This window comes from Plectrocnemia conspersa, unplaced genomic scaffold, assembly GCF_051122295.1.
Source record: "Plectrocnemia conspersa isolate PC_06_02 unplaced genomic scaffold, ASM5112229v1 ptg000009l, whole genome shotgun sequence".
Taxonomy (NCBI): domain Eukaryota; kingdom Metazoa; phylum Arthropoda; class Insecta; order Trichoptera; family Polycentropodidae; genus Plectrocnemia; species Plectrocnemia conspersa.
The window spans coordinates 14,820,127-14,840,216 of NW_028277173.1; the positions used below are offsets into that span (position 1 = coordinate 14,820,127).

At 27.7% G+C, this 20,090-nt stretch overlaps 1 protein-coding gene across 1 annotated transcript; it reads right to left on the reverse strand.

Annotated features, from left to right (window-relative positions):
- Positions 1-662: 662 nt before the first annotated feature.
- Positions 663-19,826, reverse strand: LOC148232003 (parapinopsin-like). Its single transcript, XM_088191794.1, has 8 exons — positions 19,727-19,826; positions 13,766-13,978; positions 10,768-10,927; positions 6,124-6,319; positions 3,513-3,645; positions 3,295-3,435; positions 3,144-3,233; positions 663-2,086 (listed from the first exon to the last, which is right to left on the reverse strand). Exons 2-8 carry the CDS (start codon positions 13,943-13,945, stop codon positions 1,232-1,234), a joined length of 1,755 nt encoding a protein of 584 aa, XP_088047920.1. The 5' UTR covers positions 13,946-13,978; positions 19,727-19,826; the 3' UTR covers positions 663-1,231.
- Between the last annotated feature and the right edge of the window lie 264 nt (positions 19,827-20,090).

Here is a 20,090-nt window from a genome sequence, read left to right on the forward strand (position 1 = left end):
ACAGGTAATTTTGAAAATATTTATTGAATTATCTACTTTTATTTATTTAATATATTATTTTATTACACATATCAGTAAATTAATGTTACATTACACATATGGACACATTTATACATTGGAATATACATAAACTAGTAACGTAATGTTTATTTATATTAAAGATATTATAAAAAATACAGTTTTTTGAACACAATTACACTCTATAAATGATATTTAAAATAATTTACTACACAATACATCATCTAATCTCACAATAAAATATCATTAATTTTATTTATACAATAAATGTTTTAATGTAATTTAGTTAATATTTAAACATTTCATATTTTTGGTCGGCAAACACACGAGCAAGAGTTGCTTTGAATGCTTCAATACTTTTTCTAGCTATTTTACAGCAATTTTATCATTCTATATAATAGAATATATCGACCAATATTAGCCACTTTTTCATTCTATCGAACCACAAAAGTAGTTTAACTTCCAAAATATAATACATCATTTATATTTATTTGATTAATATTTTTTTTTTTGTAATAATTTTTATTTTCTATCGTATATACAAGAGATGTTCGGGAAAAATTATATAAGATTATTAAAATTATTTCTTACAAAGTTCTGAATATTTTCTAATTATTATTAGTAATGATTTATTATTGACTCTATTTTCTTTGTAGAAATAAATTAGAAGTAGAAATAGCGAATTAATTTAAGCAGAAACTTATTTATATTTATGTGCAATGGTGTTATAAAATGTTGCAAAATAGTTTCGAGTATTTTAAAAAGAAAAAATGGCGTTCACGATGAATAAATAAGTGACTAGAATAGGCTATCGGTAACTATCGGCAACTATCGGCTATTACAAACGTTTTTATCATTAACTGATTCTCTACACTTGTCTTTATAGGCGTTTACTAATCGACGAAATTTATTAACTATGTCAAGAACTAATAATAACCGCTATATGAAACGGCGCGCGTTAGGTTCCGAAAAAGAGAGCAACTTGTATGATGGTGGAATAAAAAAATATTGAATACTTCAGAAATAATTTATAGTTTTTGAATATTTTCTTTCTGAATATCCTTTATAAATAATTTTATACACGCACTTCTCTATTATATGTACAGAGCCCGGCTCAGTTATTTTTGTCGCTGAGTAATAAAGTTCATGAAAGCCGATCCTTAAATTTCCTATTGTTAATAATACATTAAAACATTGAATTTTATTTAAATATTTACAATAGTTGTTCGCTCTCCGTAGCACCTATGTTTTCTCTAATTTCTTTGAAAGCTAACAGTTTCGTTCGGTCCCTTTCGTCCACCGTAATCCTGCTGATGACAGTTCCTCTCGACTCGTGGCTTGTCACCGCGTACTTTGTCTGTCCAGAAGACTTTCTGCGATAATCTGCTAACATTCTCACATCTGCCAAATCAACTCTAGTTTGGATCATGGATTTTCTCCGCAACGAAATAGTTTTTCTCGCGTCTTCTTTCTTGCAAACGATGTTGCTTTGAGCGAATATTTTGGTGTCGTTACAGTCCCATATTCCAGAAGCTATGTTATCTATTCCACACTTTTTGCTGTTGGATTCTTTGAGCAACAGATCTTTGGCATCGTCTTCACACTGGTAATTTTGATCTTTTCCGTCTCCTGCCGGCTTAGTACTCAATAACAAATCAGACTCTTCCAAATAAGAACCGATTTGGTTGGTAGAAAATTTCAAAACTTTATGTGACTTTGCGTCATGACTAGAAGAATCCTTTATAACGGATTCTGTTGATATCTCGCTTGAATTCTCTTCATACGAGCTCGCCTCTAAAACTATTTTATTATTTTTATCAACAATATTGTTTGTCCTCTCGCTGGCTTTTTCTATCTCTCGCTTTATATCTTGGTGTTGATCCTGATATATTGTTACAGCTACTACGGTGTTGTTTTTTGGATTAAGATACTGTAACGTTATATTATTGTCATCATTAACGTGAGAAAATGGCTTCGTTGGAGACATCAAGGTGTTTTCTACTCCACGATCCTGTAACATTTCGTCAGAATTGCCAAAACCGAATATACGCTTCACGGATGCCCGAAACTGCAATTTAAAAATAATGTGCTTAATTTTGTTTTATAATATTTTCTTCAGGTTTTACAGATTTTTTTAATTTTCAAAATAGATTTGACATTACTTTTACATTATTTAAATTTTTAAAACGCATATTTTTGACATGCTTCATATCAAAAGTTCTTTTGTAAATATGGTTTCAAATAATATGTATGTATGTGACAACAAAACAAAAAAAATCAAACAACCACAAATACATATAGCAGTCATTAAACTATAAAATAAAAAATAGGCAAGAAATAGCATAAAAAATGCCGTCGTATTCCCTGATCACATAACAAAAGTTTTCGAACCTTTCCCAGCATCCATCTAAAAATCGAAAAAGAAAAAAACATTTTTATAAGCAATCTGTTCATTTTTTACCTTTTCTGTTACAGAAAAAACCATTCGACAAAATAGTGCGCCTCATAAAAAATTTTCAAAAGCTAAACCTGCATCGAAATAAAATATAAAAAAATAGTTTTTTGCTTTAAAACAAGTTTTATAATTAATTGATCGGACCCCCATACAAGATTTTATGAGGCTTTTCACAAAAAAAGTCCGAATGTTGTTTGTAAATTAGCTTCAAAATTGTTACTCAAGTCTTTCGCGGAGCTTATTTTAGTTAATAACCCCAGCACAAATTCCCGCGAACTAGTGCTATGACTAACAGTACTCTCGTCAAATCCTATAAATTATATTTTTCGTGGTCTGTTTCGCATTATGTTTCAATTTGAACTCGTATAAAAAGCGAACACATAAAATAACTGATATGCGCTAGTAAAAGTAGATGCTTCACTAGAAATAAAAATAAATTTAAAACAATAAAATGTAAAAATGAGTATTACACAAAAATAATTTACAAAGTTTCATATATTATTCATTATAATGATTTGCCTGATAATTTACCAAATCAAAATAAAATATAAACTATTGTACAAAAATCGCTAAAAGTCACCTATTGCTTATTTTTATATTTATTTGCGTGCTTGATTAGCTTATAACCTATTATTAATTAAAACTAGATCATCTATACGGTGATTCTTACCTGTGTGTTCATTCCAACGTAGATGATCGGATCATAGCAAATTGAACTCTTGGCAATTAATGCAGGAATCACTCCTAAAGCCGGTGATACCTATTAATTTAAATTAATATTAATATACACACTTATACAATAATATTACATTTTTAATTACCAAATCAGGCGGCGCAAATTGTTCAGTCAAGGCCAATATTGAATAAGGAGTCCATGCTATCATAAAAGTCACTATCATTATGAAAACCATTATTGTCACCTTTGATTCTGCTTTTGCCACTCTGCCCATCCTTAGTGCGTTCTATAAAATTATAGAGAAATATATAACTTAGTAATACTGCTTTTATTTTTAATTTAAAGATAAAAGTATACTCTTACCTTTTTCATCGTTTTTAAAATATTAATGTAACTGTAAGTTATGACCATGACTGGAAAAATGAGTCCCATAATAAATAAAAATAAAATATAAGTCAACGCGTTCAACGTCTGCTCTTCCCAATTTATGGAACAACTAAAAAATAGCAAAATTTATACATTTATAGCAGTAAAAATATATTTCTAAAATTAAATATAAAAATATAATAATAGAGTATTATTTATTTTAATGCTACATTTAGAATACATGTTTTCAAATGCGATAAAATCAACAATGTTAATTAATATAAGTATGAAAATGAGGTTGTATTAAACTTATATGCTTGGTATATTACTAAATATTTTATAATATTAAACATTTATTTCTAAGTTAAATATAATAAAGTTCAAGCGTGTGACGAAATATATCTAATGTATAATAATCACTAATTTTGTTGGGTTGTTTTTAAAAATAATATATAAATGCCATTGAATTTATAAAATTGATTAATAATATTTTTATAGATTTTTTTTATAAATAAATACTTTATTTATACTTAAATAGTGAGATATGAATAGACTATGTCTAGATAAGTCAGGTTTACCTGTTTGTGTTGAGTTTTGAAAAATTATAAATATTTTATTCTTTGACAAAATATAAAATAAATGTAACATAATACAAGGCCTGTGTGCCAGCTTAAAAATACTTTTACTCTCACATTAATATCCGTGTTATAATCATGTAATAGGAGCTTCGTAAAATCGTTTTTATTTAACCTTTTAAACACACTTTTTAACGAGTACGCACTGCATAAATATAATTGTATCTAATTAAAATCAACCAATGATGAAAGCTATAAATTAACTACTATATAAAACAACAATATATTTTCATTTCAATATTAAAAATATATTTTTTATTATTTTTATTATCATTTTTTTCCAAAAATTTAACTTTGATTATTGGGGTTAGTTATTATATTTTTGTTATGAAATTTTATAAATTTATCAGTAACACAACAGACTAATTTTTATCTCATTTGTGAAAACGTAATCACAGGTTCTAAAAATAAATGTTCTTAAATAATTAAAACAGTTACTTGTTGGTCCGTTTGTTTGTACATTCAGTTTTTTTCGGTTAAAAATAATTTAATAAAGTTGCTTAAATTATACGATACTTCGTCTATATTAAGGCAATCCAAAATGAGGCCCGAGACCGGAATTTGTGTGAACATAATAATAAACTAAATTGAATAAGCCTTTGATCCTAAATTTACTTTAATGCCTGCCTTAATTAAGGCGAAACAATTTTGATGCAGATTAATTGTACTTCCTTTAAATCAATTTTTTGTTCATCTATTGTCCAAAAAACTCTTCTTTGAGCGTTACTTTTTGTATTGATCCACAGACGTCCAATCGTAATTAAATCAAGATTATTTCTGGGTAATTTTAAAGACTAATAAAGACTTATATATATAATCGCATCGATACAACATCATTGTATTTTTATTGCTATCAATAAATAATAAATACACAATATGCAATCAGCTAACCCGAATAGGGTAAATCAGTTCAAGACATCAAACATAAGATGCTTTTTTACATAATGTTATTGCCTAAAAACCTCCCATTTTATGTCTACCTGAAATGCATTTTCAGTATTTTTTCTTCAACAAGTTGACGTTGTCAAAGCCACAAATAAAGTAAAAATGAATTCTTCATAAATTCAGATGAAAAATATAAGTTTATTTTAATGTTAGACACTGATCAAAAGTTCTTTGTTTTAATTTTCAGTGCTATAATAGTTTTTGTTTGTTGAATATATATAAGGTATTCTCTAAGAGCTGAAGTAGCTCTCTATTAGAGAACTTTCAGAAATTGAAAAGCACTTAAAAACAATATGTATAATAGTCAGCGACTTATACTACTCGTCTATCGTTCTGGTTAGTTATTATTAAAATCACATAAATTTCTGAAATCTAAGGAGTAGCAATTAATGCTGGATAATCGAAAGAATCTGAAGTTGCTGCTGCTATTACAGTCATTAAAATAAAAAATCATATCTATTACAATCTCAATGACATTTTAATATTTGTGTTAAGAGATAAGAAGTATCATACATTTCATTAAATAAATTAAAGCTTAATACTTGAGATTTAAACCTATATAAAAGTTCGTCATTTGCATTTCGTTTCTTTAACAATATGCTTTGTCATACTTTGATTTTTTCAAAGTTTTATTTTATAATATTAAACAACACATCCATCATAATCAGACATTATTTATTGTTAAAATGCCCTAAAATATTCGGTACTTTTGGATTATTTAAAAAAAAGGTTAGTGGCACACAACTCGGAATTTTCGACTTACATACATATATTTTACTATATATTTTTTTCGTATTTTAATGCATATAATTTATTTTTTATAAATATTTAAATTAACCCATAAAAGTATGCTTTTTTTATAAGGTTAATTGCTAAATAAATATAGATACATATATACAAATTTCTTTTACAAATAGCAAAATATATTAGAAGTCCTTAAATTAATTAAATTAAAACAGTTTTAAAGTCAGCCATGGAATACATATTTGCCATACAGTAATTTAAACTCAGTCATCTGCAATAAGTACCTTATATTAGCAGCTTCATTGACAAATCTTCCCCATCCGAAGAGCGGTGGTGAGGTGACCATTAAAGAGTAACACCATATGAGACACACAGTCCTCCCAGCGCTCCTCATACTTAGTCGATGCGAAGCCAAAGGCCTAGATACCATTATGTATCTTTCAAACGAGAGAACGGTGAGGGTCGTTATCGACGTGATACCTGAAAAGACGAAGGAGATTAAAAAAATATTTCTAGCGGAAAATTACCATGGCGTGAATGCTTTTGAAATATTCTTTTTGGCTATACAATAATACACATATACACATGTGACATTTATAACGACTTTATTAAGGGGTATTTTATCAATTTTCGATATTTATATACACATATATATATATATAATAAGAAAAAATTCCTTAGCGGAAATTCAGGAACACGCAAAGCTATGGAAACATAGGAAATGATCGATCAGCGTTATTATGTGCACAGCCTCCAACGCGTGTGTATCTAATAAAGTAAATAATTTATAAATGTGCATATAAGCACTGTACAATATTTTGGCAACAAAGATAATAATAATAAATTTGTATCTGAAATTACATATTGATTTTAGCTCAATTATTAATTTACTTTAATAAAGGGTGAAATTTTTAGATGTAATTGATTTAACTATTTTAATATTGATTTTATTTATACTCATACTGTTAAAAATGTGTCCGACCTTAGTATTAAATATAAATTTGGATCATGATTTTTTAAGTACTGGTTCAGACGCTTTGTTGAGTTTATCCGTTGCGTCTCCATAAATATAAATATGCCACTGATACTCTCAGTGGCATATGTATTGAGGTCATAGGGTAACATGTCTGAAAAGAATTGGTACTGTCAAACCTGTGAAACGGTTTTAATTCCCGCTTCAAGTGATTCAAGACCAGTCAACAGTCACGCCTGACATGAATCTGAAGTCTCGTAAACTAAAACCCAAAAACCTAGCAGATGTCTAAAAGAACGCCGCATTCCTATTACCGAGCACCGATTGCTTCTAGAATATCTTTCAAAACTACTCTCGGAGTAATTTTCTTCCTTGCATTTTAAAATATTGCTTTTATCTGCCTAGCCAGATATCGTAAAAATGAAAACGTTGAGTTTGATATAAATAAATAAAGTCAGATCCTTTTTAATCAATCCTTGCATAAAGTTTTACTTCTTTAGTTGTAATACGTTCATAAACATTAATTAAGCATACATCCAACTAGAGCTTATAAATGAAGTCCTCTAACTAATGGTCATGTACTAATTAATTATAAAGATAATGTAATATACAAAAAACACGTAACATACTTATTCAAAACAATACATTTAAAATTACTTAATGATATCGTACTATTTTGCTACATATAATGAGTATTTTTATAGGGCAACTCATAATCATCATTTTATAACTATATAAAATCGACTAAAGATTATAGAGTATATGACTGCTCTTAGTGTACGAAAAAGGGTAGCATTTTAAAAGTAGCATAAAAGCTTTTTCCTTTACACCCTTCGTTTATACAAAATAAATCAACTTCTATACAGGAATTAATAATTTATAACGGTTGCTAGGATTCGACAAAGCTGTTTATATGTCTTAAAAGTTTAAATCAGTCGCTTTAAATAGAATGACTTAAATAAAAATGTCGCTTTCATATAAAAAATAAACTTCATATTATATACTAGATGTATAATATTTGTCAGAAACAGTTAAAATACATACACTTATCTCACACTTATGTTTACTCGTTTGTATATTTTAAATATTATATGGTTTACAGAAATAAACCTAGCAATATGACTACAAAAATAAACAAAAATAAATTTTGCAGAAGAAATAAATCCCCTCGCGAATTTTTTCAGAATGATACTTTTTGAATTATAGAATCTAATTTTTTAAATTTATTTTTGGAATTAAAATTATTATTATTAGGCAAATAAAGTTGAAATACGTAACATTTTTATTAAATTGTAAATAGACATTTCGATTATGTAGTTAGCATGCATTTAAATGACACAATCTATATAAAGTATTTTAAAGTCTTTAAATATACGCATCAGTAATTGCTATAATGTCTAATAAAAATAAATAAAATCATTTATACAACCATAAATTATATTATATTTTATTTTTAATATCAAAAAATATATCTAATTATTAAAAAAAAAAATCAGAAACTTAATCCGATAATTGTATAATACGTTTCACCGGACCCCACTGTATCCATTTATAAAAAAATTGTTTTGATAAACGTGTGTATTTTATTACTCTTGTTCAATATTTTTTCATTCCTTGGAATGAAATGCATGAAAATGAATTCCTTTAGAAGAGAATGCATGCTGAAGAAGCAATTTGTATGCTCAAATGTCTTGAATCTATTCAACCATTGATAAATTCACATTGCTATATTATTTAAGGGAACGAATTGAAATTCTAGATACATATTATATTAAGAGGTAGAATATGCGATGATATAAATACATTAACACAAAAAATTGTATTTATTTATATTAGATATTTAAAAAAAATACGATAATAAATTTTTGCAATATATTATTGTGACTTAAGATTTGTTCTGAGAAACTGCCGATATTAAAATAATTCTATAGCAACAAAGTAGAAAAAGTGACAACAAAAAGCTTCATATTATAAATAATTTAATATTTTTCTGTTAAAAATGACCCACAATGAGAATAACCGAGTTAAATCATCCGAGAAACCGAGGTCCGAATTATTTTTTAATAAAACCCATGACAAGCCTTATCGAAATCTTTCATAAAATCCGTATATACGACGTCTACTTGAATTCCCGCATCAAAAGACTTAGTAACCGTTTTGCTGGAAAACAGAAGGTTAGTAACAGTGGAATGATTGGGACGAAACCCATGCTGTACAACAAAATTTACGAAAGAAATCGAAGCCGTATATATTGCTTCGATTCACTGCGACTGATCTATAGTTATTTATGCACAATTTGCCATCCTTTTTATGAATAGATGTTTTGAGAATCAGATCAAAAATATGTTTTAGAGGAGCATTAAAATCTTTAAAAATTAAGCCCAGATGAACGGCTCGTCTTTAACTTCTCAAAGACTGAATAAAAAACGAAAAAGATTCCTCAAAAACAGAACTGAAATATTGCGCGAAATCGACAACAATATTTTGTTAATCGCTTAAAGTTTACCCATAAAAATTCACGTTCATTTATGAATAAAAAAAGTACATTAGAATATACTGTAGGGATGGAAGTTTAGAGAATTTTGGGCACTTCGGTGGTTTGCTGTGTCGTACGGATTGAACACAATTGTATCAAACCATTGATGTTAGTTCTGCTCTCGATGTTTTTTTATAAAATAATATATGAAATTTTTGATGAATATTTTTTTAGAAGATATCCAACGACAGAATTTAACAACTAACAGAATTTATCCAATATGGTTTCGTACTCTGAGATCGCGCGCAAAGTTCATGATTTGCGCGCAAATCATAAGCTTTGCGTCCTAATTTTAATTGTGGAAGATCGTTTTCCTAAAACTCGCGCCTTTAATTACCGTAACCACAATAAGGATGAGTTTTTCAATAGAGTCCACAAAAAGCCCTCGTTACGTCCAGGTAAATATACGGTTTTAAATAAATAATACATAATTACACGGAAAATAAAATATCACCGAACGACAAAAAGCACCATTAAGCACAATATCCCAGTTGAACCATTCAACCTCGGAAGGATGTCCATCAAGCAAATGTCACTTTCTAGAGGCGTGGACATATTACGTTGGTCAAAGAAACGAGTACAACAATTGTCTGGATGGTTGCTGCATGGTTGTGACACGTCAGCAAGCTTTGCAACCTTTGATACTTAAAGCTGGTCTATAATGAGGAGAAGCGAAAGACCATACGGTCATAGACGGTCAGGGCCAGAAAGGAGCTTCACTATACGATCGCCACTGCAGAGAGGAACGAACCTCCACTACACCATCGCTGCCACAACTACAAGATCTCGGAGGACCATCCATTGGACATCATCCCTCCGCCAGCTTCTCCGCCACCGCTCAGAGAATAACAATACTCGCCCACCATAGTTTATTGCAATATATGTAATATTATATAATAAATTATTGATTTAATTTTATATTTTTATTTAAATTATTACTAGTTTTCAACAGCGTCTTTCTAGCTGCAAAGTCACACCCCTTAGGGTTAAAACCTTAAATAAAAAATTAATAAATATATTTATCTCTTTCGGCGTCGACTGAGCAGCGCGTTTAGTGTTAATGAATTTCTTAAGCGCTTTGGGAGCATTAATAATTTGTTTTGGCAATCTTTGTAATAATGTCAATGCTGTATTTTAATCTCCTTAAATATGCATAAACAAATGTAAAAAATAATAAAGAAAAAATATAATTTAAATATCATGATGATACACTAAATTAATCATAATCGATCAAAGTTTAAAAGGTATCGAGAAACCGCTACAAAGCGTAAAAATTCAAATATACATTAAAAATAATATAAATAATTTTCTGAAAATCTCTCGTAAATTGAATTGTTAAAAAGCGCTCCATTAAAAAAAGTGTGTCTAAATTCAGTCATACATTTTTAAAGGTAAACACGAAAACAAATGAATACTCACCTAATAGCGTCATGAAAAATCCATAAAAAACACACATCGTCTTTCCAAAAATCCAACGGTGGTGTAAAGCCGATATTAAGGTGAAAGGATTTCCCATAATCGAGACGGAAAAATCTGAACACACTAAATTGAAAAGGATCACGTTCAGCGGAGTCCATAGCTGCAAAAACACAAAGAAAATACTATGTAAGTGAATAAAACGATACAAGAAAACTATCTATTGTGACACTAATTATATTATATAGTATATGCTACATTTTTTTTTAATTTAATACATGACCCTAGCAAATAGGTTTTAGTGGCATAAAACGAGCAATTAAATCTTTATCTAGCGTGCGATTATGTATGTAAAGAGCAGCACCCGCTACCCTAGGGCGTCAGAACAATGGTACTTGAACAAATACCTAGGTACTTGAACAAAACCAAAGGACTAACAATTCATATGAATGAATGTTAGGCCAAAGATTATATTCAACAAACAATGTGATACATTCTTGTGTAAAACGCTATTGAATCTTTTGGATTATAAACATAATTATGGTGAATATAATATTGGAAGGATATTTACAGTCATATATAATATGTATTAGGAGTTTAATTTTATTAATATTAAATTTAAAATGGGCTTCTAGGTAGGTTTTATTACTCGAATTTTAGATAATTACTGTCTTCTACGACGATTGTTAGTTTCACGGCCAGCTAACAGATAGTTCCTTTTTCGCAGTTGGGACATCATCGTCTTTTTTTAAACGATCTTTGACATTTACGGATATCTAATAAATCACCTACCACTTCACAAGTGTTTTTAGTGGCCGTAGTTGTCATTTTTTAAAAATTCATATAACATGCAATTTAGTAATAAATTGATATTCTAGTTTATATTTAAATAATTATTATTATAATCAATTTAATAAAATTATAAGTCAACGTTTATTTTTATGAATTATTATGTATAAAAAATAAAGTATTGCCTTTTAATACTAAAAGTAAAACACAATGCAATTAAATACAATAATTAATATTTATTTTTCATTTATATAACTTATATCGACGATGAAATTAATTTAGCTTCATTCATTCATTATTAAATTCTATATTTTCCAAATATAAATTACTCTCTTATCAAAAATAAAAAAGGTCACAATCCTTAAAAGATGTTTTCTTTATTTTCATCGTCAAAAAATATTGTTGTTGTTTTATTACGATATTAAAATATAAATTAATAAAACCCTTTTATATATATTATATGGTAAATTTAATAAAGGCACATATGAATAATTAATATTACTTATATTTAAGCTCGTTGACTGATATCAAATTTTTCATTTACATTTTAATTTGAATGTATATATTATAATTATTAAAATACTGCATATTTAATGGCATATTATATAATATATAAATCACGGTCAGATTTACATTAAAAAAAATATAGATTTAATATTTTGTAAAAAAAAATTTTGATGGCATGGCAATAGTTATTACGAATATTACAATCTTTCTACTTTAAAAATCCATAAATTTATTTCAGTACTAAAAATTAATTATTTAACTAACCCAACAGCAAATAATTGGCACATCATATTTGGTTGCATTCTATGTTAACGTTTTAGTTGTTAATATTTTCGCTGACATCAATTATGCTCGTTACCAAGATACAAACCTATATATCGTTATCAAGAAGTAAATGTGAAATAGTCAAAAGTATATTGAAGGATTTGGCCAGAAAAATTCATGTTATTTAATGAAATACTATGAATATGAATAAAGTCGAAATATTAACAAAAAATGACAACTAACTAACCCCTTCCCCCCCTGAAAAAAGTTGGAAAGACGTAACTGCATTTGACACTTTGAACACGCGTTCTACCGTGCTACCAAAATATTAAACTTGAATTGAATTACCCGGCCAATTCTACACGATAATTTACTATTCCAAAAATGATATTTAACCCTTTTAGTGCCAAGCAAAATTAGGCGGTGTAAGCTTAAAATGCCAAGCATTTTTTTGGCAAATGTAAAAAATTAAAAAAATATATTTCTGAAAATTTTAATAATTTTATATTATAGGAACAAAATTATATCCAGTTTATACTAGTTAATACACAAAAAGTATATAAAAAAAATATTTCATAATATTACAAAAAAAATAGAAAACTAGACGCGTCCTAGCGGCATTCATGTCGTCGTTCGTAAGCGGACACCGACGTCCTTACGGCATTCAAACGATTAATTAGTTTGTTAGGTCTAACACAAGATAATAAAATATGCAAGGGAGATCTTGTAACATAAATGAATGAACAATATTAATTGCATGGAAGGACAAAATCGTCACGATGTGGACTAGGCTTGGTTTATCAAATATGTACTATTCCCATATAGTAAATCCTATTTTATGTATAAAATCTTCTATGAATTTCTGATCATGTTGCAATACGTTTCTGAAAAATGCCATTTTGATCATACTGAACAATGAAATTGTTAATCAATTTTTTGATAGATTTTAACTAACTGATTTAGTGAAATTATATATATATACTAGTGAAAATACAACTTTACTGGTAATACACATTTACTGCTGGTTATATACATATATATATTTGTTTTTAATGAGTGTTAAACAGAATGCACGCAAGTCAATGACCGTTTATTGTATATAAATTGTTCCATATTTTTTTATTTAGCATTAAATTTTTTTTATTGAAAGTTTTACCATTTCGATCAGTTATTATTTTTTATAGAATTTTTCTAAATCAGCATATTTGGTCTATTGTTGATTTGCCTGTCCTAAAAAGTGTAAAAAAAGTTTTTACGTTAATATACAACGTATGAAACAGCGCTTAATCCATTTTAATTAAAAAAATCATTACAAAAGGATTCTTATAACTTAAGCTTTTAGGATAAAGTTTTAATAATCCCCTCTAATGGTTTCATAATATACGCTTTTACGCTCGTAGTAAGCTTTAATTTATTTAATATAAATATAATATGTACATACCTGTTTGTCTTTATACATCAATACGATGACTATTAGGTTAAGGAAGAATCCAAAGAATCCTATGAGGAATAAAATCATCGCTGATAAAGCATAGCCCCATGTGGGCATTAACTCTATATATTGTTCTTTGATATTAAATGTCTTTTCCAAGGAAACATTTAACGCTTCCGTCACGGACATTCTTAAACACAGTTTATTATTATATCACATTACCTGTTGAATAATTATTTTATTAATAAGAAGGATTTAAAAAACATAGAAACGATTACATAATAAAATATATATTGTATAAACATAATGCATTTCCATTTGTAAATCTATCGCGTATTCCACGCAAACAAGAATTGTATCTCAATGTCTTGTCAAAAGCTTTTATATCACAATGTTTTATATAAAACTTGAGGGAATAAATACATGTTCAAGACTAATGCTTTGTCAACTTATCAAAAAAAATGTATATTTTTGTGTTATTTATTATATTTATATGTATAATTTGACTATATTTTTTTATCTAAATTGTTATACTCTAATATGTACTCAATGAAAAATAAAATAATGTGTACCACTATATGATATTTGTTATATATAATTTTTCGAGCACATCCCTCCAACTGGATATTATTATATTATATGTCCACCTGACTTGATAACTTACAGGGATATTGCAGTGGTTTTTAAACTATATGTTACTACATTTAAAAAAAATCTTGGCACCCTCACCTAATTCCATAAAATAATGCAGGCACATTTTTAATTATTAAAAATATATTTTTCTTTAAAAAATAAAAAAAACGTAATTTACAGAATATAAACAATTATGTTTATTTATATGTTTATCAATGTATTAGTCTTTAATGCAATGGATGAGCTGTACATCAGCACAAACTTTATCAAACTGCGGTGTTATCGATGAAAGCATTACTCAGGGTTATTTTGCCATCACATAACGGGGTCGATATTTTGATTAAATTGCAGCTAATGCAGAAAATCCCGTTTCGTATAAATAGTATGTTACGAATTACAACAGCAATTGTATAGATTTACTCGACAAAATCCCTCAAAAATTATTCACTTTGATTTAACCAAAATTAAACTAAAGATTCAATCTCAAAGTTTTTCCTATTAATTATAATTGTCGTTTATTTTCGAAAGTTGTCACGTGAATCATATGTATATGAAATAATTATGTAAATAGACTATTAATACGTATATAGAAACCTGTCAAGTCATGATGGTCAGATTTCATATTAATTAATTAATAAGTAAAAAAATTATCTCGGCAACACATTATCACTATCTACTTGTGTACCATGTGCGTATTTACTGGGTATCGATTGTAAATTAATGAATGAGTATTATTACTGTGCAAATGTAATGCTTATCAGTTCATTGATATGTAAGAGTATGAATGTAGATGAACTAAACATGCCATTCAATACAGTACATGTAGATATTATATAATTTAGATTACATAATATATACAAATTTCCTAATAAAAACAAAACTTTTTACAATTTTATTTTATAAACTGTAATAGATTTAATTTATTTCGAAGCATTTCTATATCTACAAACGACCTACAACCCTAATTGGCCCAATGTAACTTTTCAAACGGTTTGAATAAATAAATTTGTTAAAATACGTGTTAAAAAAATTTTAAACGGGTTTTAAATACTGACATAATAATCGATTTTGGTTTAGCTATAACCATGACTTATCTTTAAATTAGCATCGTGCCTGAGATAGCACGCTTAATTCCGTTTTCCAGTGAAAAAATAATGATGTAATGGTTCTTGATATGTGATTTTAATTTTAATTAATAAAAATGTAGCGAATTTAGCTTGTATTTTTATTAATGTTTCCTTTATGAGCCAAGTAATAAATATTTCATACATAAGCGAATTACATACAAATCATATTAAAAAAACAATGATTGATTCAGCTAATAATGAAATTAATAACTTACGGTATTTAATAATTGATAATCAAAATAACAACTATAAAATAGTATAAAGTAATAGTTAAGTAAAATAGTGCAGAAAAATGTTTATATATTTCTATTCGTATATATATGCAACTTTCAAGAAATGACATTTCAACTTCACCCCCTGATAGCGGCATCTACAGTTTTTTATATATGTGGCAGTTTATATATGTTTATAATATAATCTGTTACTAGCTTTTACGGTGTCTATTTTAGCTCCAACGTCACATCCATTCGGACTCAAAAACTAAAATTACTATTTATATCATTATGATTTTGAATGTCTTTCTAAAAAGAAAAGCTTTGAAAATTTATATATAATCCATGTGATTACAAAATTTATTTAGATATTTAGATCACATTATGTATACTTTGTGCGGTTTTGTATACAATCGTTTATGTGTATGTTTAACGTATACGCAGCTAAAACCGCATCGTAGAACTTGACTTTGTATATCATATTCCTATAATATTTCCGATTATTACCTAAGAAAACATTTTGATGGCATATAAGATAGTGTTAATAATATTATTTTAGTCTGGGAAGCAAACCATCATTAGATTTATTAATTATTAATTATTTACAATATAATTTCATTAATTCAATTTAGTTATTCAACGAGAATCAAACATGTAGTTACATAATATATTAGTAATCGCCAAGTACTTAAATGTAATAAAAGCTTAATCTCTTGTAAATTTTACTGACTGAAAAAACAACGATCAATTTACAAAAAACAATTTGTTGAAATCCACTACAGAAACCAAACTCGTACAAATAATTATGGAAATGCTAATCTTAATTGGAAAAAATACCATGGATTTGTTTGTACCTATGTACAATATGCAAAATTAATTAAACTTTATTTTAAAAAAAAATAGCAGTATATACATATATAAATTGTATATATATTATATATACATATGTTCAGGGGTTCTATTAATTAGCGTAAAGCTAATTAAAATACTAAATAAAAGTTTTTTATTTAATAATATTGGAAAGCTTTTAAACAAATTGATTGTAATATATGTAGTACAGTGGCGTAGCGAAGGGGGGGTCTGGACCCCCCCTCTTGGCGGCATTTTAAGTTAATTAAATATAAATTACAAAAATTATTTTGCCTTTTTTCTTGACAAAATCCTGGCTACGCCACTGATGTAGTATATAAATACAATATATACAAACATTTTTTAATAAATATTTTAAGATAATATAGCTGTTCAATCAAATACGCATTTCGGAATAATAATTCACAAAAAAAATAAAACAGCAATATTGCTACAAAATACTGAAAAAATCTCTTTATAATCCCTAAATGAATGTCGTTTTTTTTCAATATAAGTTTTAACAGTTAGTCTTACTTGGGCCGTTGATACCTGCTACGTATTATGTTATATTCGTGTTAGTGCACAACCACATTCCGATAATTAAAAAAAAAATTGGGCCTCAAGGCTTACCAAGTGAATTTTTACCAAGTGAGGAATATCTACAAAAGTACATGATTTATATATAAAAATTAGTAGCTACGTCTACTAAAAATATATGTGAAGTGGTATATAATTCATTAGATATCCACAAATGTCAATGATGGTTTCAAAAAAATTAAACAAGTAATGCTGTCCTGACTACAGAAAAAAAACAAATATTACTCAAACTAACCATCAGCTGGCCGAGAAACTGAACCAGACCGAATCAATAGTGCATATACACATTAGGACGATTGGGGAGGCTTAGAGATAAGGTGTATGATAAGGCACGTATCCGTATATTCCAAGATTTTCTTAATATTTAAGCTGGTCGTCTTTTCTCGAGCATCTGATAACAAAAGATATGAAATGGGTGTTGTACGATAACAATCGTTGTAGAAGCCCGGGCTCACTGTAAAAAAAATATTTTTCTGTATGGTAGGATTGCAAAGGAATTGTGCATTACGAAGCTCTTAGACTTGGCCAAACAATAACAACAAGTCAGCTGGATCGCTTTGTATGAGAAAAGAAAAAAGACTTGTCAACAGAACTCGAATAGTTCTACTACACGACAATGCACGTCCCCGTGTAGCAAAATATAACTTGGCATGAAGGCTATATCTCATCCACCTTATTTTCTAAACCTTGCTTTTTCTGACTGCCATTTATTTCAAACGATGGAACACTTTCTATATGAATAAAATACAGACGATGTGAAATTGGGGCTAACAGAATATAGTGAAATCTCAGTATAGCGAAGCTCACGGGACCGAAGAAAAAAATTCGTTATACTGAATGTAAGGAAGATGATATACTTTTATTTTATTTTTAATTACCATATTACTACAACAGCAAAATAACCTCTTACAAGATTGACAGATCTTTTTTATCCATTTTTAAGGATACTGTAATTATTTGTTTTATAAAAAAAGTTTGAGGGTCGGCGAAACACCTTGAATATCGCTTGTGAAGCCATCCGGCACACGCCAATTCAATGACGAACTGAATTCGGAGAAATATTGTATCAAGTTGTAACGTCATTCTTAAATTCGGATCAAAATATTTCGCTATATTGAGATCAGTCTTCGTTACAATGAAAACATTTTGTATGAAAGTTTTTCAGGGACAAATTGAAGATTCGTTATACTGAGAATTTCATTATTTCGGTACTCGTTACTATTTTGCACCAAGCCCTCGAACAGTTTATACTAATGGTATTAAACAAATGAAAAAAAACGTTATGTCTTAAGAATAAAATTATATTTTGAATCATTTAAATATAAATTAACATTTAAATATAATCTAATATTAACGAATATATTGTTATGTATTAATGAGCATTTAAAAATGTTTTTTGAAGCTACGTTGCATTATGTAATTTGAAAATGTTATTCTCAATTGCATTTTAAGCAATTTTATAAAATACAACATTATTTTCAGTAATTCATAAATATGTATGACTATATTGACACTCTCTGAATTAAATTACGTAGTATGAATAAATTATAAATTCCCTGCGTATAAAAAACATTCAGGTAAATTAATCTACTTTTTTATGTCCCCGTAAATTTTTTAACTAAATTTGATAACATCGATTAAAAATAAAGTTTAACGTGAACATGAAACAATAGATTCGCACCCGCTAAAGTTATCTCTCGCTTTTGTGGATTAACATAGTATTATTAAGAGGAATGTAAAATAACGAAACGAAAATATTTTGTAATAAAAAACTTTTCATATCAACGACCATATTTTACTTGACATAGGAAATGAATGAATAAATAAATATAACGATTAAATATTATAGACTGCATTTCCATTCCCATTTCATAAATGATCTTCAAAACAAATAGTGAACTATAATAATTTTATTTTAGCATAAAATAAATGTGTTATAAAATACTCTTATGAGTATTAGTGGTTGTAAAAAGCAACAATTGCTATATAATATGATATTGTTTGATTAAATGTATGCACACGCGTTTTGCTTGTCTATTGCATTTATCACTAAATTAGTAAATATAAAATAAAAAATATTTAATGTATAATTATATTTTTACTTCGAACACATATATGAGATTATTATATTTTAGAAGTTTATAATAAATATATTTTATTAGACCATTACTGTTTCAAATTCTCTTTTTAATAGCGACCGGATTCGGTACAACTAGGAATCGAAACAAAAAACTATTATACAATAACAAAATTATTTATAAACATATTTATAAACGCTCGTCTTCTTTGTAAGTTTTCAATATATTTTATAAATATATACATATAACATATAAAGAAGTTATTGAAGCCGATTGGAAAACATTTAGCAATTTATTTTATGATTCTAATATACTGAAAAAATAAAAATATTTTTGTCACTATAATTTTAATATTACTTAAAAGCTGTTTTCCAAAAAAATACACCAATACGCATAGACTCTCATTACGAATTTCGATATGCATTATGTTTTACACATTATTAAAATATTTTCACGTATTTAAATAATCCGCACTTGATTTAAATCACATTTCGAGAAAATGTTCATGTTATCGAGTTAATCGTGAGGGTACATCCGCGTAGAACCTCTCCTTAAGGCCGCGCCTTGAGCACTGACGGGAAAATCGGCGAGGCTGAGAAGTTATAAGCGAATTTTCCCAACTTTATTTTTTTCCCGGCGGCTCTATAAATATATATATATAAAGCTTTCACAAAACTTTTATTTTCAATTTTTTTAGTTTAAATGGAATATCAACTTCTATAAATAGTACGGTTAATATTCCGATGCAGTTTCCGTATGAACCTTTTACATAATAATAAAATACTGAAGTATACATAACTTTATTGTACTTGATATTAAATTGTCCAGAAAGGGCTTA